Raw genomic sequence first — 15,964 nt, 5'->3', positions numbered from 1 at the left:
AGCTAGTGCTGGAGAGGGAGAGTTTTGGAAAGGTATCAGGTTTTAAAATGAATAAAGATAAATCTGAACTTCTAAACATACTATTTCCAGTGACTTGGTGGGGGAAATAAAGCATCTTTTTACTTTTAAATGGGCAAAAGGGGGAGTGCGATATCTAGGTGTACAAATTGGGGTGTCAAGGGATCAGTTATTCAAAATGAATTATGAACCAGTAGTTAAGGCTATTTCACAAAATCTGGGATATAATTAATCTTTCTTGGATGGGATGGATAGTGGTGGTAGAAACCAATCTGCTATCCTGCTTTTGTTACCTGTTTCAAACACTGATGATTCTAGTCTCTGATGGTATGATTAATCAGTGGCAGAGGATATTATTCAGGTTCATTTGGAAACAGTGGTCTCAGAGAGTGTCAAAACTGGTGTTATATCAATAAGAACATAAGAAATTGCCATGCTGGGTCAGACCAAGGGTCCATCAAGCCCAGCATCCCGTTTCCAACAGAGGCCAAACCAGGCCACAAAAACCTGGCAATTACCCAAACACTAAGAAGGTCCCATGCTACTGATGCAATTAATAGCAGTGGCTATTCCCTAAGTAAACTTGATTAATAGCTTTAATGGACTTCTCCTCCAAGAACTTATCCAAACCTTTTTTGAACCCAGCTACACTAACTGCACTAACCACCTCCTCTGGCAGCAAATTCCAGAGCCCAATTGTGCACTGAGTGAAAAAGAATTTTCTTCGATTAGTCTTATATGTGCTGCTTGCCAACTTCATGGAATGCCCCCTAGTCCTATTATTTGAAAGTGTAAATAACCAATTCACATCTACTCGTTCAAGACCTCTCATGATCTTAAAGACCTCTATCCTATCCCCCCTCAGCCATCTCTTCTCCAAGCTGAACAGCCCTAACCTCTTCAGTCTTTCCTCGTTGGGGAGCTGTTCCATCCCCTTTATCATTTTGGTTGTCCTTCTCTGTACCTTCTCCATCGCAACTATATCTTTTTTGAGATGTGGCGACCAGAATTGTACACAGTATTCAAGGTGCAGTCTCACCTATAGTGCTGGGTGGTATGGGGGTTCCACGATTAATGGTATTATATAGCCTCCCAATTGCGGATGGTGATAGACTGGCATAGAAACCTGGAGACACAATGGTGGGTTAAGCTGGAAGGAGATTCGGGAAAGATACCCTTAGAGAAATTAACATGGCTCCCTATTAAAGATAGACTTGCAACCATAACGCTTTCCCCCATATCTCAATTCACTGTCGCTGTGAGGGATAAATGGAAACTCCTTTTGTTGAAGTACAGAGATTACTTCTATATATCTTCATTTCACTGTATCAAAGACTTCTTGCTGGGTTCATCTAACAATGCTTTACAAAGATGGCAAGAAGCTGAGTTTAACAGATTGAAGCAGGTGTGAGATGGCAAAGGGTCCTCTTAAACGTACAGCAAGACTTCTCATTCCCTTCTTGTGATATAATCCCTTATTTGCAGCTCACAAATTTTATGCATCGCAAAGATAATTGAAGATCTTCTTAAGGGCAAAATGATTTGTGAGGGGTTCTGCAATTAGGTGGATAAACTAACTAGTTATATCCAAGTTATGTGCTATTTTGAATGGGGAACTACCTCAGAAAACATCTTACAGTGGCATGGGGAAAAGATTTGGGTTTGTAGTTGGAAGAGACAAGTTGGGGATATTTGCTTTTCACGAACAGGCAAGCTTTCTGTTTCATTGGCCATTATGGAGAATGGGTATAAGGTATTATATAGGTGGTATTTAACCCTGGAATGCCTGCATAAGATTTACTTAGTGGTGAATGAGAGCTGTTGGAGGGGATGTGCTCAGTAGGGTACATTCTTCCACATTTGGTGGGAGTGCTCCTCGGTGGCTCCAATTTGGGATATGGTTTTAGAATTGGTAAGGTAGATTATAGGGATAAAAGTCCCCAGAGACCCTAAGGTTACTCTTTTGAAAATACCTGATTTCGAGGCAGATCCCCCATCTGCTATCTCTGGTTGGACAAATTATCATTGTGGCTTGGTGAATTAGCTAGTTGGTGGAGAGAGAATCTACTTCCTCAGGAAGTATATTTTTGCTCCTGAGTTGAAAAAATAAATTTTATGGAGAGACTTACTGCCGTCAGACGAGATATTTTGTGAACTTTGAAATATATATGCTTAAACAGTAATGGTGCCTCTGGTTTTGTTTGTGACAAGTGTAATAAACTTCAAATTATTTAAAAAAAACAAACAAAAAACTTGGCACCCAAGACTTAACTCAAGCTAAGCTTTGAGGCTGGTTGCCCAGCCCAGCCCTACCCCATTAACTATGGAATTCTTGCCAAGCTCATCCTTGCCTAAGCCTGGCAAGCAAAGCTATCTTTGCTCCATCCTTGCTTGCATTTCTTCACAGAGATGGTGGTGGATGCTTGGAATGCCCTTCCAGAGGAAGTGGCGAAGACCAGAACTGTAAAGGAGTTCAAAGGGACGTGGGATAAACACTGTGGATCCATAAAGTCTAGAGGACGTGAATGAATGTGGAAAAAAGGATTTGCATTCACAAAAAAGCAGGGAGTAGCTTGCTTGTTATGGCGGTTACCACCCCAAACCAAATAAGCCTGATACTTCACTTTCAATGCATATCCAGCATAGCTCTCTGCTTCAACGGCAAGGGAGAAAGACTGATACTTCACACACATCCAGCATAGCTCTCTGCTTCAACGGCAGGGGAGAAAGACTGATGCTTCACACATAACCAGCATGGCTCTCTACTTCAACGGCAGGGGAGAAAGTCTGATGCTTCACTTTCAATGCATGTTCAGCATAATTCTCTGCTTCAACGGCAGGGGGAATGAAGAAAAGATGATCTATATACAGACAACAACCAAAAGGACTGAATTACATAGTCTGGGAAAACAAATAAGCATGGGTGTAGCTTGCTTATTGCGGCGGTTACTACCCCTAACTAATTAAGCTAAATATTCCACATAGATGCAGTTCCAACACTGCTCTCTGCATTAATGGTGGGGGTGGAAGGGAAATAGAACCAAAAGGTTACTAAGAGCCAAGAGTAACAGATAAGTATGAGAAAAAATGTGCATAGCTTGCTGGGCAGACTGGATGGGCCGTTTGGTCTTCTTCTGTCGTCATTTCTATGTTTCTATATAATTTAGAGGCATCTGTAAGTTCTGGGTCTGCCACCCTGAGACTGGTGTCATTTGCTTGCTGGAGGTCTAGCTGGCTGTCCTCCGTGCTGAGACAGGACCTTAGTTCTCCAGAAGTACGCCCGACTGCAGTGGAATCAGTGTGAGATAACTGCCTAATTTGCTACTTTTAAGTTGGGTAGTTTATTGGCAGTATATTTGAAATATACAAGTTGGGTGCAATCTAGACAAGGTCTGTTTCATCATAATTGGAATGAGTGTTTTACACTCTTAAACCAGAAGCTTTAAATACAATGTTTATAAAACAACTGTATATTTTATCCTGCTACAATAAAAGTCCCATTATCTTCATATTTACTTATTTTTAAATTTATAACAATCTATGTACGACATACTAGATGGGTTACAAGTAACATGCATAATAAATCTTGGTCCTGATTTTATCTAATTTAAATGTCAGATAAACCACACAAGACTAAAATCCCTTATGGCTCTCCACTGATGGGTGGATCAGAGAGGCAACATTTCTTGGATTTGATAGAAGGGGGTACCAAAGCAGGTAGGATCTTGGTGGACCCTTTCCCCATCCACCCTTGGAGGCTAGAGATGGGGAGAAGGGACAATGAAAAAGGGAAGTATTAAGGCAGGATTTTAACAGGTGTAAAAGGGTGGGGCACTTTCCCTATTTCATTCTAAAGGTAGCATTTAGCCCCCACCTTGTACCAAACCCACCTCCTACCCCCCCTTTCATAGCTCAGCAACATTGCTAAAAGCCTTGTCCTGTTTTTGGTGCTTGGCAGTTAAGTTTCCGACCCCTGCACAAATCTTTATTTTGTTTTTCTGAGATAGATTTATGTGTGTGATAGCAGTCTGTTTAAGCATCATAATTTCTTAGGGATCATAACTTACAGCTTTGCAAAATGTGATGGCAGATTTATGTGAGGGGGATCTCAAATGTAAATGTAATCAATAGCATCTTGTTTTGCAGTGTATGTTTGCAATTCCTTTCAGTTGTTGAATCTTATCTAAAAGGAATATCATTACTCCACAAACAAAATTGGATAAAGAAGCTATATGAGATAGAAACTCATACCTTCTGTACCTACCATAACCATCTAAATCAGATTTCTCTGGACAAATCATTTATTTGATCAACATACAGCAGATGGTAGACACGTACTGCATATTGTCTTTCTCTCGTTTACAGGGGTATTATGGTTTGGTTCTTTCAAAATAAGTTTTAAATATAGGCTTTTTTTGGTCTCTTGCTATCAGAGCAGAAATTTTAATTTCAAATAGCCTTGAAATCCAATATCTTATTTTATTTTTGTCATCAGTTGAATGTACTTGGACTTTCTGATCACTGGGAATGTGCTTTGTACAGTAAGGCAAACACATTTATCTTTTAAGTTGTTTGTCCTTGCTTTTCAAGTGAGAGAGAGAGGTTGAAACTCACAACATTAACTAACTATTTTTAACTAAGTTTTTTGGAAAATGTCAGATGTTATGGAAATGTGAAAATTAGAAGTTATTTTTTTGTTTGTTGCTTAAGCACTTGGGGATTTTTGTTTTAGTTTTAGTTTGACTGCCTGGAGCAGTAGGCAGGATGACTTTACATTGTTGCATTTAGAATTTCTTTTGGCGGGTTTTTAACTATCACTGCTCTTCCAAAAAAGAAAATACTTTTGATAGAGAAAAACAGAGAACGTCTGAAGATGGTGTTTATTAGTAAAGTAGATTTTTTTCAGAAGGACACAGTTGGATTCAGGGAATTATAAGCATATATTTTTTTTTAATGCCTCAATCGTGTTTTTTTTGTTTTTTTTTAATTTAATGGAAATAAGGAGCCCAGTCACATGGATGGGATCCTGTGTGTTTGTGCATACTTCCAGCCTCCTCACTCCTGAATGATAGAGCGAACCTCCCTGCTTCAAGCATTGACGTTAACAAGTAGACAAAACAGAAAACTGATCTTCTTTTTTACTTTTAGGATGCATTTTCGGGTGCAGCGATGCTGGTAGTGCATTAATCTAGTTAGAAAGCCAGGAAAGCTTTCATAACCATTTTTTCTTTTCAGATTCTTATGGAGGAAGAGTGTTCTTGTTTCTGGAACTGCTTTTTAAATCTGTAGCTTCCATGTAATGAAGGGATGAATTGCATTTGTCTGAACAGCTCTAACTGCAGTTTGCACGCAATGCCCCCCCCCCCCCCCTTTCAGTTCTCTGAATCTGACTGAAGCTATGAAATCTAATAATACTTTATTTTAAGATGGCTATCTTGTGTGTTAAGCGATTTCCAGATTCTATCTTGATTGTTGAGACAGAGAGACGCAACAGGGCCTTTTCATCACTGTGGCTATTGTTGGTAAGAAAGTCGGCTGTGCCAAAAGGTTACTTCTGCTTTTCCCGTGCCAGCCACAACATCTTACTCCACTCTGAGATTACTTAGAATAAAACTTTTATAATTTGCTGGTGACACAGGTCGCTGGAGAGGGCATTGAGCAGTTGTCCCCCTCCTTGACCGAAACATCATTAAGTCCCGGGGCTCCAAGCACCCCTCCCCCACCCTTACAGATTACCTCTGATTTATTAAAAGTTTATAATGATTCTCCGGAGATGGGGGAAGGAACTTCAGTTTTAATGGGGAGAAAGGAACCAGGAACCCCGGAGGGTGATATATTGTGTTTGGATAAACCAGCTGAGATTACTATGGACAAAATATGGGATGCTATAAAAGCTTTGGAGGTAGCTGTTGTTAATTTATTAAGGATAACAATAGACTCTAATAAACGTTTTGAGAATTTGGAAAGATCTATGTCAAATGTGGACATTAAAATTCAACAAAATGACAAAAGACTGGGTAATTTAGAAGTTTGGCAGCAGAAATTTGCACGAGCAGAAATAATATATGATAGGAAAATAGAAGTTTTGGAAAATACATTTAAATATCTAAATCTTAGAATAATAAACTTTCCAAAACATGATTTAATATCTCCATATGAAATGTTTAAGGAATATCTTATAGAAGTTTTGAAGATTCCCGAAACTACTATTCCCACTGTCTCTAAAATCTATTATGTAACTCCAAAAGGAGCACCCACATTGGCCAATACCGATGCTCAAAATATTTTGAATTTAACTGAGATAATAGAGTCCAATGTTGACACTGTAATTACAAAAAGATCTGTTTTGCATGTGTCGTTTTCATTTGCCACGGATAGAGAATTAGTTTTTAAATCTTATATGAAAAATAGACTACTATCCTTTCATGGTAGTAGAATCTGGATTTATCCAGATCTATCAAAACAAACTCAAGGTAAAAGGAAAATGTTTCTTGGACTAAGAGCAGAGGTTGAAGCCAAAGGAGGGAAAATGCTCCTAAAATTCCCCTGTAAATGTGAAATAGTAATACAGCAGAAGAAATTTGTATTTTTTGAAGTTTCACAGCTTAGGGTGTTCCTGGATTCATATTCCCAGGAAAGTATGACTGAAGTGCTAGATCCGAATTAAGATGATACCTGTATAACTCAATTTTTCAATTGTTCATTGATAGGAAGTTTCTATCAAGTTTTCCTCTGTTATTGCTCTAATGCAATTATAACTTTATGAGAATTACTTTATTGATTAACATGAATACTAGTGGAACTTGAGTTTTAATTTGGAAACATTGTATGCTTAATTCAACTTGTTTAAATTTCCTAGAGTATTCATGAACGTTTGGTTTATATATATTATTTGGAAATGCATAAATAAAAAAAAACAAAAAAAAAACAAAAAAACTTTTATAATTTGCTGTCACTTTGCTGCTGTTTTTTTTTCATGTTATCTTTAGAAAAGAAATACAGATTTTTGCATTCAGAGTTGAAAAATGTGTGCACACATATGCATTTTTTAAATATTTCATCCATCTTTATACTTTGCTATTTGTTTCATTTATTCCTTATGGAATTAGTTCAGGCTTCATTCATGTATAACACTTTGGATTTTTTATGCAGCAGTTGCAGTAAAGAGCATTGATAATTGTCCTCTAGGAAAGGGAGGTCAACTGGTCAACATCTTGGGTTGACTTTTAGGTACATTTTTTTTTTTAACCATAGAAAAACACCACATTTTTAGTGTTACATTATATGGGCTTGAAGTTTAATATTTGTTACAGCACTACTGTGATGTGTAACTTTCCAATTCAGTCCCGGCTGGTGATCTTGAGTACTCAGTGGGAGCTGACACCCTCTATGATCCAAATGAATTTGTAAGCACGTTGGGGGTGAGGGATCGTGACATGACATAAGGGCGGGCTGAGAGGAGCAGCTGCCAGGGAACCCAGAGCTCCCATTACAGTGCAAGAAGCTGTTGGGCCTTATGGAGAAGGTGGGGCCTGAGAACCCATAGAGGCTCCGGACCCCACGTTTCCTGATTGCTGCTGAAACTGCTGAGCTAAGGACCTGGCCCCGCTAGTTTCTTCCACCTCAGAGGCTGCAAGCTATGGGGGAGAAGGTGACAGCAGTGTGAATAGAGGGGAGCATGGGTGTTAGCAATCTGTTGGGATTGACTCCTCAAGAAGGGAGGAGTTAGCAATCTGTTATGCTTCGGCTCCTGTGGAAGAGAGGAGTTAGCAATCTATAGTGGGATCTGCTATGTGGATGGGAGGAGCTAGCAGATGAGAATAGCAGTCTGATAGAATCCCTTCCCCAAAGGGAAGGAGTAGCAATCTGTAGTGAACTGCCTCCTATGGGTCTGCTAAGGAATAGCAATAGGTTAAGATGTAGACTTCAGTGTTGGCGATCTGTACCAGCGGAGTACGAGAGATGGTGCTCAGCTGGACAGAAAGTAGATCGGTGAATCCTTGGGCCGATGGCAGATTTCAGCGCCCCCAGGAGGGAGTCCTGAGAGGGACCACCGACTAGGCTTGAGTATGGAGACAGACACAGATAGTTCTTTTATTAGATAGGTAGTATAACTACCAGAAGTGGCAGCAGTGAGCTGGTATGCCCGGCAGGACTGAAGTCCCTCAGATACTGGAATTGCGATCCCAAGGTTGCTGAGCTGCAAAGAGACTGTAGATAGTGAATAGACAGGGTGTGCAGATATACATAGCCAGTACTAGATGATAACTCACATAAGGTCTTGAGATGGCTCAGTAGCTAGAAAGGGTTAGGCCCTCGAGGAGCCGAGTATCTGGTTCCAGGGAAAGCTATGAGAGAGCGGTGGTCACTCACAATAGTCTGTATCTGGAATAGCTTCTAGTCAATAGAAAATCTTCAGAGTGTTTAGGAACATAGGCCCTCAAGGAGCGAGTGCTGGTTCCTATATACCTTCTGAAATAGTAACTCACAAATGTCTGTACATGCAATAGCTTCTAGACAAGGAGAATCTTCAGGGTATTCAGGAACATAGGCCCTCGAGGAGCGAGTACCGGTTCCTATCAGTAGTCTGAAATAATAACTCACAATGTCAGTCTCTTGCGATCGCTTCCAGGCAATAGAGAGTCTTCAGAGAGTTTAGGAACATGGGCCCTCGAGGAGCGAGTACCGGTTCCTTTCTGTAATCTGAGAAAGAGAATGAGGCCCCCGAGGAGTGGGTGCCCCTGGTAGGTCCGGAGAGGCAATGTTGCAAGAATGAAGCGGGTCTGAAGGAAATCCTGCAAGCAGTCCTTTGGGTGCAAGTAGTCTTGGACAGCCGAAGCTAGTCCAAACGGAGTCCTTGCTAACTCGACCTGTTAGCAAAAGTAAAAACCTTTTATGTTGGAAGTGGATGACGTCAATACAGGGGGACACCCCTGATGTTTGCGCCCTTGCTGTTACATACTTCGGAGCGCGCACGCACCCTACGTCATCAGGAACATGGCGGATCCGCAGCGTTGAGCCGGCCCGGGGATTCCAGGGAGAAGCGGCAAGGAGACGCCACGGTATCAAGCCGTCCATCAGGCACGGAGGGAGTCGCCACACAGGTAGAGAGGGTGGAGTGAGGGCGAAAGCAGGCACAAATGCAACACTGGCATTAGGTCATTCATTCTTACTAGTATTTATATCTTATGCAGCACTGCGTTCACTGGAATTAGGTCATTCATTCTTACTAGTATTTATCTGTTTTGGGTGTGGTTTTCTTTCTTTTTTTTTTGTTGTTGTTTTTGTTAGGAGTGAAGAGAAAGGGGGTTTGAGTCCCCCAGTTTCCTCCTGCTTTATGGAGCAATTGGTTCAGGAACCGACGAGAGAGGGAGCAATTTTAGATCTAATTCTCAGTGGAGCACAGGACTTAGTGAGAGCGGTAATGGTGGTGGGGCCGCTTGGCAATAGTGATCATAATATGATCAAATTTGATTTAATGACTGGAAAAGGAACAGTGTGCAAATCCAAGGCTCTCGTGCTAAACTTTCAAAAGGGAAACTTTGATAAAATGAGAAAAATTGTTAGAAAAAAACTGAAAGGAGCCGCTACGAAAGTAAAAACTGTCCAAGAGGCATGGTCATTGTTAAAAAGGGGCACTTAGAGAAGATAAGGCCATCGCGGAAGATAAGGCCACTTAGAGAAGATAAGGCCATCGCGGAAAGATTAAATGATTTCTTTGCTTCGGTGTTTACTGAAGAGGATGTTGGGGAGGTACCCGTAATGGAGAAGGTTTTCATGGGTAATGATTCAGATGGACTGAATCAAATCACGGTGAACCTAGAAGATGTGGTAGGCCTGATTGACAAACTGAAGAGTAGTAAATCACCTGGACCGGATGGTATACACCCCAGAGTTCTGAAGGAACTAAAAAATGAAATTTCAGACCTATTAGTAAAAATTTGTAACTTATCAATAAATCATCCATTGTACCTGAAGACTGGAGGATAGCAAATGTAACCCCCATATTTAAAAAGGGCTCCAGGGGCGATCCGGGAAACTACAGACCGGTTAGCCTGACTTCAGTGCCAAAATCACAGAACATATAGCAAGACATGGTTTAATGGAACAAAGTCAGCATGGCTTTACCCAGGGCAAGTCTTGCCTCACAAATCTGCTTCACTTTTTTGAAGGAGTTAATAAACATGTGGATAAAGGTGAACCGGTAGATATAGTATACTTGGATTTTCAGAAGGCGTTTGACAAAGTTCCTCATGAGAGGCTTCTAGGAAAAGTAAAAAGTGATGGGATAGGTGGCGATGTCCTTTCGTGGATTGCAAACTGGCTAAAAGACAGGAAACAGAGAGTAGGATTGAATGGGCAATTTTCTCAGTGGAAGGGAGTGAACAGTGGAGTGCCTCAGGGATCTGTATTGGGACCCTTACTGTTCAATATATTTATAAATGATCTGGAAAGAAATACGACGAGTGAGATAATCAAATTTGCAGATGACACAAAATTGTTCAGAGTAGTTAAATCACAAGCAGATTGTGATAAATTGCAGGAAGACCTTGTGAGACTGGAAAATTGGGCATCCAAATGGCAGATGAAATTTAATGTGGATAAGTGCAAGGTGATGCATATAGGGAAAAATAACCCATGCTATAATTACACAATGTTGGGTTCCATATTAGGTGCTACAACCCAAGAAAGAGATCTAGGTGTCCTAGTGGATAACACATTGAAATAGTCGGTGCAGTGTGCTGCGGCAGTCAAAAAAGCAAACAGAATGTTGGGAATTATTAGAAAAGGAATGATGAATAAAACGGAAAATGTCATAATGCCTCTGTATCGCTCCATGGTGAGACCGCACCTTGAATACTGTGTACAATTCTGGTCGCCGCATCTCAAAAAAGATATAATTGCGATGGAGAAGGTACAGAGAAGGGCTACCAAAATGATAAGGGGAATGGAACAACTCCCCTATGAGGAAAGACTAAAGAGGTTAGGACTTTTCAGCTTGGAGAAGAGACGACTGAGGGGGGATATGATAGAGGTGTTTAAAATCATGAGAGTTCTAGAACGGGTAGATGTGAATCGGTTATTTACTCTTTTGGATAGTAGAAAGACTAGGGGGCACTCCATGAAGTTAGCATGGGGCACATTTAAAACTAATCGGAGAAAGTTCTTTTTTACTCAACGCACAATTAAACTCTGGAATTTGTTGCCAGAGAATGTGGTTCGTGCAGTTAGTATAGCTGTGTTTAAAAAAGGATTGGATAAGTTCTTGGAGGAGAAGTCCATTACCTGCTATTAAGTTCACTTAGAGAATAGCCACTGCCATTAGCAATGGTTACATGGAATAGACTTAGTTTTTGGGTACTTGCCAGGTTCTGATGGCCTGGATTGGCCGCTGTTGGAAACAGGATGCTGGGCTTGATGGACCCTTGGTCTGACCCAGTATGGCATTTTCTTATGTTCTTATATTCTTGGAGAGCTATGTCGGTGTTCATTTCTGTCTGTGACGGGAAAGCTGACGTATATATTGGGGAGGGCATGTTGGGGGCACACAGCTCTTTGTCAGCTGATCATAGGTGGTGAGATGCTTGCAGCAGTTTTATTTTGATGAATTCCTTTTCTTTCTCAGTTCCTTTCCTACAGAAAGTAGATTATGTGGGTTTTAGAGCATTCTTTATTTAAATACAAAGATATGCTTGTCTGTCTTTGTTGCAAGAGTTTACTCATAAATTTGAGCTCTTTTCGAAAACACCTGTCACATATTGTCTTAAGAATTGTTCAGCAGTATTTGAGGTATCTTCTAAGCCTTCATTATGTGTTTTTTTGAGGAAACTGAGCTACCATCTACAGTCACACTGCTGGTTACAATCTGAAATCACAAATATTTAAGGGATTACACCTTTTAAGCTGCCTCATAATAGCAGGATTGCTTCATTGATGTATATATATTTGTTTTGATTGTATTGTGACTTTTTTTTCATTGCTAGGTATGGATGAACGACCAGGTGCTACCTCTTGGGGAACAAGTGGTGAACCAAGTCCCTCATTTGAAACGTCAAGGGTGAGTTTGAGCAAAAACTGATACAGATAAGTAGTGAGAGAATAAAGTTACTAAATAAAATAATAAAAAAATAAATGGAGTAATTAGAAAATTGGACACATTTTTTTAGTTGATTTTCTTGTTAGTTTTCTAGTTTAATTTTCACATTAGATAGTGCTTTAAAAATGATAAATAGCAGTTTTACATTCAAAGCTGTCTTCTAATCTCTTGGTATACTACAAATCATGTTGTTAGGGGATAATTTTCCAAGAGGTGGTTATGCGCATAAAATTGCTATATAAGCATGTACACATGTATATGCTGTTTTCGAACCATTGCTGAATATATGTGTACTTAGGGTGTCATGCGTAAATGTTAACAGGGGGAAGAAGGGAGTGTTTAGCACTATTTGGGGCAGGGTTCATAAATACGTAATTAAGTTGCTGTTTTGTAATTGGTGTATGTACATTGCCAAACCTGTCTCTATACTTTTGGGCAGAAGTGAAATTGTACTTGTCTTTTGTCTGCAGTTTTTGGGTGGGGAGGTCTGGGTTAAGTGGTGGTGGTGGTGGTGGGGGGACGGGACTGGTTGACGTGGTGGACGTATTGGCAAACTGGAGGTTCCAAGAATGTGCACAGTATGTGTATTATTTATAAAATGCTTAGTTATTGCATGCACATTAATTATTTGCATAAAATATAGGAGCATACTTTTATGAAATGGGTAGAGGAAGTATGTGTTTCCTGCGTACACAGGCCATTTTTGTACAGACTATTGAAATGAACATATGCCTGTGTGGAGAAGGAAGGACCCATGCTGTTTTGTAGCTTTCATGTATTATGGACCATTTCTCTCCATTTCTTTTGTAAAGGTTTCTGGCTTTGAAATATGGCCTGCTTTCCTAAAGGTCTGAAATCTACTTGACACAATATCAGTAGCTGGTGTAAGAAGGGGAGAGGGGGTGTTAAAGTTTTTGATATGTAACTTCCAAAACAATCATTGGGCTGATTAAATTGAGGTTTTCCCCCAAGCTATCTTTTCAGGTTATAAAATGTTTATTAGACCAACGTCAAAATAATCAAGACATGACATACGTGAGCAAAGTGTTGATAAAGTGGGCCCGTTATTCCTATAACTACCGGGAGCTTGTAGATGAGCAGAGCTTGTATACAGATGTGGGCTTGGAACATATTTTGAATAGAAAGCACAGTATATATACAATGAATGGAAGGCGAACAGCCATGTTCAGTCAGCACCCAGGAAAAGCTTAGCATGGGCATCTCTCTTCAGTCACTTGAATGCCTAAATGATTCTTTAAATGTTTCCCTTGCTTGCTGCATTTGCAGGTGATATATACTTAGGGGCGGATTTTAAAAGGCGCGCGAATAGCCTACTTTTGTTTGCGCTCCAGGCGCAAACAAAAGTACGCTGGATTTTAGTAGATACGCGCGGAGCCGTGCGTATCTGCTAAAAACCTGGATCAGCGCGCGCAAGGCTATGGATTTTGTATAGCCGGCGCGCGCCGAGCCGCGCAGCCTACCCCCATTCCCTCCAAGGCCGCTCCGAAATCGGAGCGGCCTCGGAGGGAACTTTCCTTTGCCCTCCCCTCACTTTCCCCTCCCTTCCCCTACCTAACCCACCCGCCCGGCCCTGTCTAAACCCCCCCTTACCTTTGTTGGGGGATTTACGCCTCCCTCTGGGAGGCGTAAATCCCCGCGCGCCAGCGGGCCTCCTGCGCGCCGGGCCGTGACCTGGGGGCGGGTACGGAGGGCGCGGCCACGCCCCCGGACCGCCCCGGGCCGTAGCCACGCCCCCGTACCCGCCCCCAAAACGCTGCCAACACGCCCCCAAAACGCCGCGACGATCGGGCCCGCCCCCCGACACGCCCCCGACATGCCCCCCTCGGAGAACCCCGGGACTTACGCGAGTCCCGGGGCTCTGCGCGCGCCGGGAGGCCTATGTAAAATAGGCTTCCCGGCGCGCAGGGCCCTGCTCGTGTAAATCCGCCCGGTTTTGGGCGGATTTACGCGAGCAGGGCTCTGAAAATCCGCCCCTTAGTGCAGTTCTTGACCCAGTCCTCTGCACATGCCCAGCCAGTTAGGTTTTCATGATATCCACAGCAAATATGCATGAGGGATTCTCATACAATGGAGGCAGTGCACATTGACTATCAGACTGATGCGAAAAATTGAACACTGCCTGTAGTGCTAAACCCTGAGGGTTTGACAATTTGTCAGGAGTGAAAACATCAAGGAACATCTTGTACTGTAACCCACTGGGATGGGTCTGGATGGTTAAGGGAATGGTTACAACATTACAGACCCTTTCACCTCTAGGCCACAGGTTTAGATCTTAACTTAGGTGGCCTATATGAAATGAGGTGGTGGTCTGAATCCAGTTCCAGGGATAATAGCAGAAGTATTTAATTCATAGCTCATCTATCAGGTTCCTGTGAATCTGAGAATTCTGCTGCACACCTTATTGCTGGTTTGTGAGAAGGACACAATAATAATAATACTTGAAAAAGAGAGACACCAAGAAGGGTTTACAGAATCTCCAAACATAATTTCACCAATAAATATAAGTGAAAAACTTTATCATAAGAAGACCAATTAAAAAGCCTCAATTTTCAAAATGCAGTAAGAAAGAAAGGGGGGTGGGGAATCCTATGTAGCTGGTTACAGCGCTAAAAAAAAAAGTGGTGCTAACTGAAAGTAATCATTTACCCCTAAATATTTTTAATCTAAATCTTCCTCATCTTGAAAAATAGGTCATAATCTTTAAAAAGAGAAAATGTTGATGCATTGATCTTCAATCCAAAGGAAAGTTCAGAGCTAGTTTCCACTCCAGTAGTGCATTCAGCATACAAACTCCTGGTACCTTTATTACTGTGCGAGGGTCGCTCTTAGCTTCTTGTTGCCTTGACGATTCACATCTTGCATTTATGTAGAACATAAGCCTCCCTAGGCTAGACTGATATATCGCAGAAGTATGTTAGGACAGGTATGACTGAAAATATATTTCAAAATACCTAGCAAGCAACTTGCAAGCAATACTTTTCTGTTGGACAGATTCAACCTAGTTAAGTCGTCTCATCAGTTATTCAAATGTCTGTGTTAATTATGGGCTGCATACTTTGAGAATAATATAAAGATGAAAAGATATGGTTTCATGAGTAGCTTTTCTTTCAAATAAGCAAGAGTTCTGTTGTACCTTTTACTAAATATTATCTCCATTATTCCTTTTTAAAATGTGACTTTTTTTTTTTTTTAATATATACATAAATATATACTTTTTTGCTGGAATGAAACTTTCTCTTCTGGGTCATGTGAAATGGCTCCCTAATATTGGTGGACCTCCAAGGCAAATCTTTGTTTGGTTTTAAGTCTGCACGTTCAGCATGAATCCTTGTAAGGTAGCTGCAACCCTAAATTAGACATTCCAGCTCACAAATGCAAAACTGATTTGATTGTCGGAATCACCAAGCTCTTTGTGGGTTTGTGTGTCACAAACATTAAAACATGACTTCCAGAAGATCTGTTTATGGAGGGGGTGGATCCAATACTGAATATCTAAAATTCGTTGAATTTGGAAAGTGGCAATGTCTGGAATCAGTGTGTTTCAGAAAGGTATATTTATCTGCAACAATTAAGTCTGAGTAATTGTTTGGGGTTAAAAACAAACAACCCCAAAACAATAGCTTATTTACATTCTAGTTCACATCTATTACAGATGATGGTGCATACATTAACTGGAATGTGTTTGTGTGCTATAGGAGTTATTAATGGTATCTACATATCCTTTTAGGTACTGAGTTCACCAGAGCAACCAGTTAGAGAGAAGCATTTTATTCAGAGCAGCCCTTCAGGATAAACTGCCTTAAATTATGTTTTCTGAAACTCCAGTTG

At 40.9% G+C, this 15,964-nt stretch overlaps 1 protein-coding gene across 9 annotated transcripts in view; it reads left to right on the top strand.

Moving 5' to 3' along the window:
* TCF12 (transcription factor 12) overlaps positions 1 to 15,964 on the top strand; it is a 630,756-nt gene that overhangs the window by 179,879 nt on the left and 434,913 nt on the right. For 8 of the 9 annotated variants that reach the window (XM_029575977.1, XM_029575980.1, XM_029575981.1 and 5 more), the window contains one exon: positions 12,003 to 12,076. The exons of the other annotated variant lie outside the window; for it this stretch is intronic. In XM_029575977.1, coding sequence (XP_029431837.1) covers positions 12,003 to 12,076 — 74 coding nt within the window. The remainder of the gene's footprint in view (positions 1 to 12,002; positions 12,077 to 15,964) is intronic. 9 annotated transcript variants of the gene reach the window in all.

The sequence above is a fragment of the Rhinatrema bivittatum genome, chromosome 13 (genome assembly GCF_901001135.1).
Source record: "Rhinatrema bivittatum chromosome 13, aRhiBiv1.1, whole genome shotgun sequence".
NCBI lineage: Eukaryota > Metazoa > Chordata > Amphibia > Gymnophiona > Rhinatrematidae > Rhinatrema > Rhinatrema bivittatum.
This window is presented reverse-complemented; position numbering and strand designations above follow the sequence as displayed.